This window comes from Mus caroli, chromosome 6, assembly GCF_900094665.2.
Source record: "Mus caroli chromosome 6, CAROLI_EIJ_v1.1, whole genome shotgun sequence".
Lineage (NCBI taxonomy): Eukaryota > Metazoa > Chordata > Mammalia > Rodentia > Muridae > Mus > Mus caroli.
In genome coordinates, this window is record NC_034575.1 from 129763873 (window position 1) to 129766218 (window position 2346).

At 35.0% G+C, this 2346-nt stretch overlaps 1 protein-coding gene across 1 annotated transcript; it reads right to left on the reverse strand.

Moving 5' to 3' along the window:
- Nucleotides 1–207: 207 nt before the first annotated feature.
- On the reverse strand, nucleotides 208–1125 carry LOC110297085 (taste receptor type 2 member 13). Its single transcript, XM_021165868.1, has one exon. It carries the CDS (start codon nucleotides 1123–1125, stop codon nucleotides 208–210), a length of 918 nt encoding a protein of 305 aa, XP_021021527.1.
- Nucleotides 1126–2346: the final 1221 nt, after the last annotated feature.

Below are 2346 nucleotides of genomic sequence, written 5' to 3' on the forward strand. Positions count from 1 at the left end.
CTATATTAATAAAATTGAATTGTCACAATTATATAGAAGATCACACTACTGTAGCTTTCTTCTAAAAATGTGAGTGATATATCAAATACAGAAGAGTCACAAAATTATATATATATTTAATGTTAATGCTTGCCTAGGGCTCTACCACTGAGTAGTGCCATATACCTAATAGCATGTGGTTTGACGGCCTTATGGAATAGTGAAATTCTAATGCTTTTGCCTATATTTAAGATATGTCATCACCCAAAGACTGGCTTGCCTTAAATTAGAATGTCCCAAAATTAAGATAAATGAGTGGCTTGAAGGGTAGAAAAGCCCAACAGTTATGCTAAACATAAGGCCTAGTCCTGTTTTATGGGCCATGGGAATCAATGATAGAAAAAAAGATATGAAGTAAGTGGCATAGAGTAAGAGGAAGGAGACCATAATTCTCAAGGCATTCACATGGGCTTTAGTGCTGGGATCTCGTTCCCCTCGAGAATTGAGATGCATTTTCTGTAGATGTTTCCACAAGGAGAAGATTAACAGGATGAAGGAGACCAGGGCCAGTGTGAATGGTGTTACAGAGAACACAATCATCTCCAATAAGACCAGATTTGAAAACCCTGCAAATTCATTCACTCTAGAACTCCAAGTTATATTTCTCTCATATTGATACATCCAGTCTTCTACATGTTTGTTTATTTGTAATATGTTGAAAATCAAGAAGATCAGATTTCCCAGAAGGATCATCAGAAGCACTTTCTTCTCTCTCCACTTCAAATAGAGAAAAACAGGTCTGGAGAAACTGGCTATTTTGAGCAAATAAAAGATGCTGAGAATAGTGGCAAGCCAGAGACTGAAGTGATTGGAAAATACCCAGGTAAACACGAAACCTCTTAATTCTGTTCCAGCCACAAACGAAAATGAATACTTCATATGTATTATCCATGTTAGTAACATTTCCCATATCAAAGCCATTCTTGAAATGGCCAAGAAAAGCAGGATCCAACCAATTGAAGAAAGAGTTCTTTTCCTGACCCAGTCAATGCAGTTTATCAGCACTATGAATCCATTGCTCATATTTCCAAATATAAACTCTGCAATCATAACCATAGTTAAGATGCCATACACATTGCTTCCCATGCCCAGACAAAGAAAATTCACTGCTTCTCATTTGCCAAGGTGAAATGTCCATGTAGTCTTAAAAACTAAACTAAGCTTTCATTCAAGTCCTTCTTTTGTAGTGACTGACCTAATGTCAATGAGCATATTAAAATTTTGCTAATGGCTCTGTACATTTTTGTGAAATCCTTCTTTCTGATATCTTTCAGGACTAAGGTTTTATATATATATATATATATATATATATATATATATATATATATATATATATATAGTTCAGTCTTCTAAAGACTGAACTGTATTGCAGAAAACCATGAAGTGCATCCAGCTGTCATTTGCTAACATGCAAATAAAGATATATTGTCTTTCACTGTTATATCAATTTGCATTGTCCCTGCTAAAGAAAATTTGATACTATCAGCTTATGTTCTAGAGCACAAAGATGACAACAATATGATTCATCCAAAATTTAGCTAAATGATATATTTTGGGTCTGTCAACATCATTGCTGACGAATTGTTTAGCAGAGGCTGCTCTGTGACACTCTGTGTATTCTCAGTTTTATATGTAGTTGTCCAAATTTTTCAACAGTTGAATTGGAAGAAGCTCATGTACAAAACTGAACATTTTGGTTCTGCTTTGTTACCTTTTAATACACAGGGATCCTTGGATGCCTGCGAATGACATGCGTTCACATTGTATATACTCCCCACAATATGTAGCTTTGTTCCTGAACATACTTGAAAAAGACAAATGTAAACATACTATCAATAGCTAGCAGAACAACTACTGTCTTCAAACGAGAATTATTTAACTAAGATTAGATCATGGAATTTGTAAGATGGCACAGGGAATAAGATCACTTGATGCTCTTGATAGGGATCAATTTTCAGTTGCTAGAATCCAAATAGAATCTCACTATCATCTGTAACACAAATACCAGAGCTGTCAATGTTCTCTCTTGGGCTTTATAGGCATTACCTGCACTACAAATATGTGGTGGGCAAAAATATATTTAATCATGCACTCATACACAAAAAGAGAAAAGAAATATAATTTTAATTAACATACTTGGCTCTGGCCTTTTTCTGTTCAACTGCCTTTACATTCTTTAACTTTCAAACATAAAGAACCAAGTCCTTTCAATGCCCTTAATATCTGATGTTATATGATCTCCCTTCTCTTTTTCTGTTCTCATTTCCCTTTGTTTCTCCCCATGCCTCTGCATCAACTACCATGACT

Excerpts from the sequence above, each read along its gene's own strand:
- LOC110297085 (XM_021165868.1), bottom strand. The coding sequence starts at position 1,125 with ATGGGAAGCAATGTGTATGGCATCTTAACTATGGTTATGATTGCAGAG.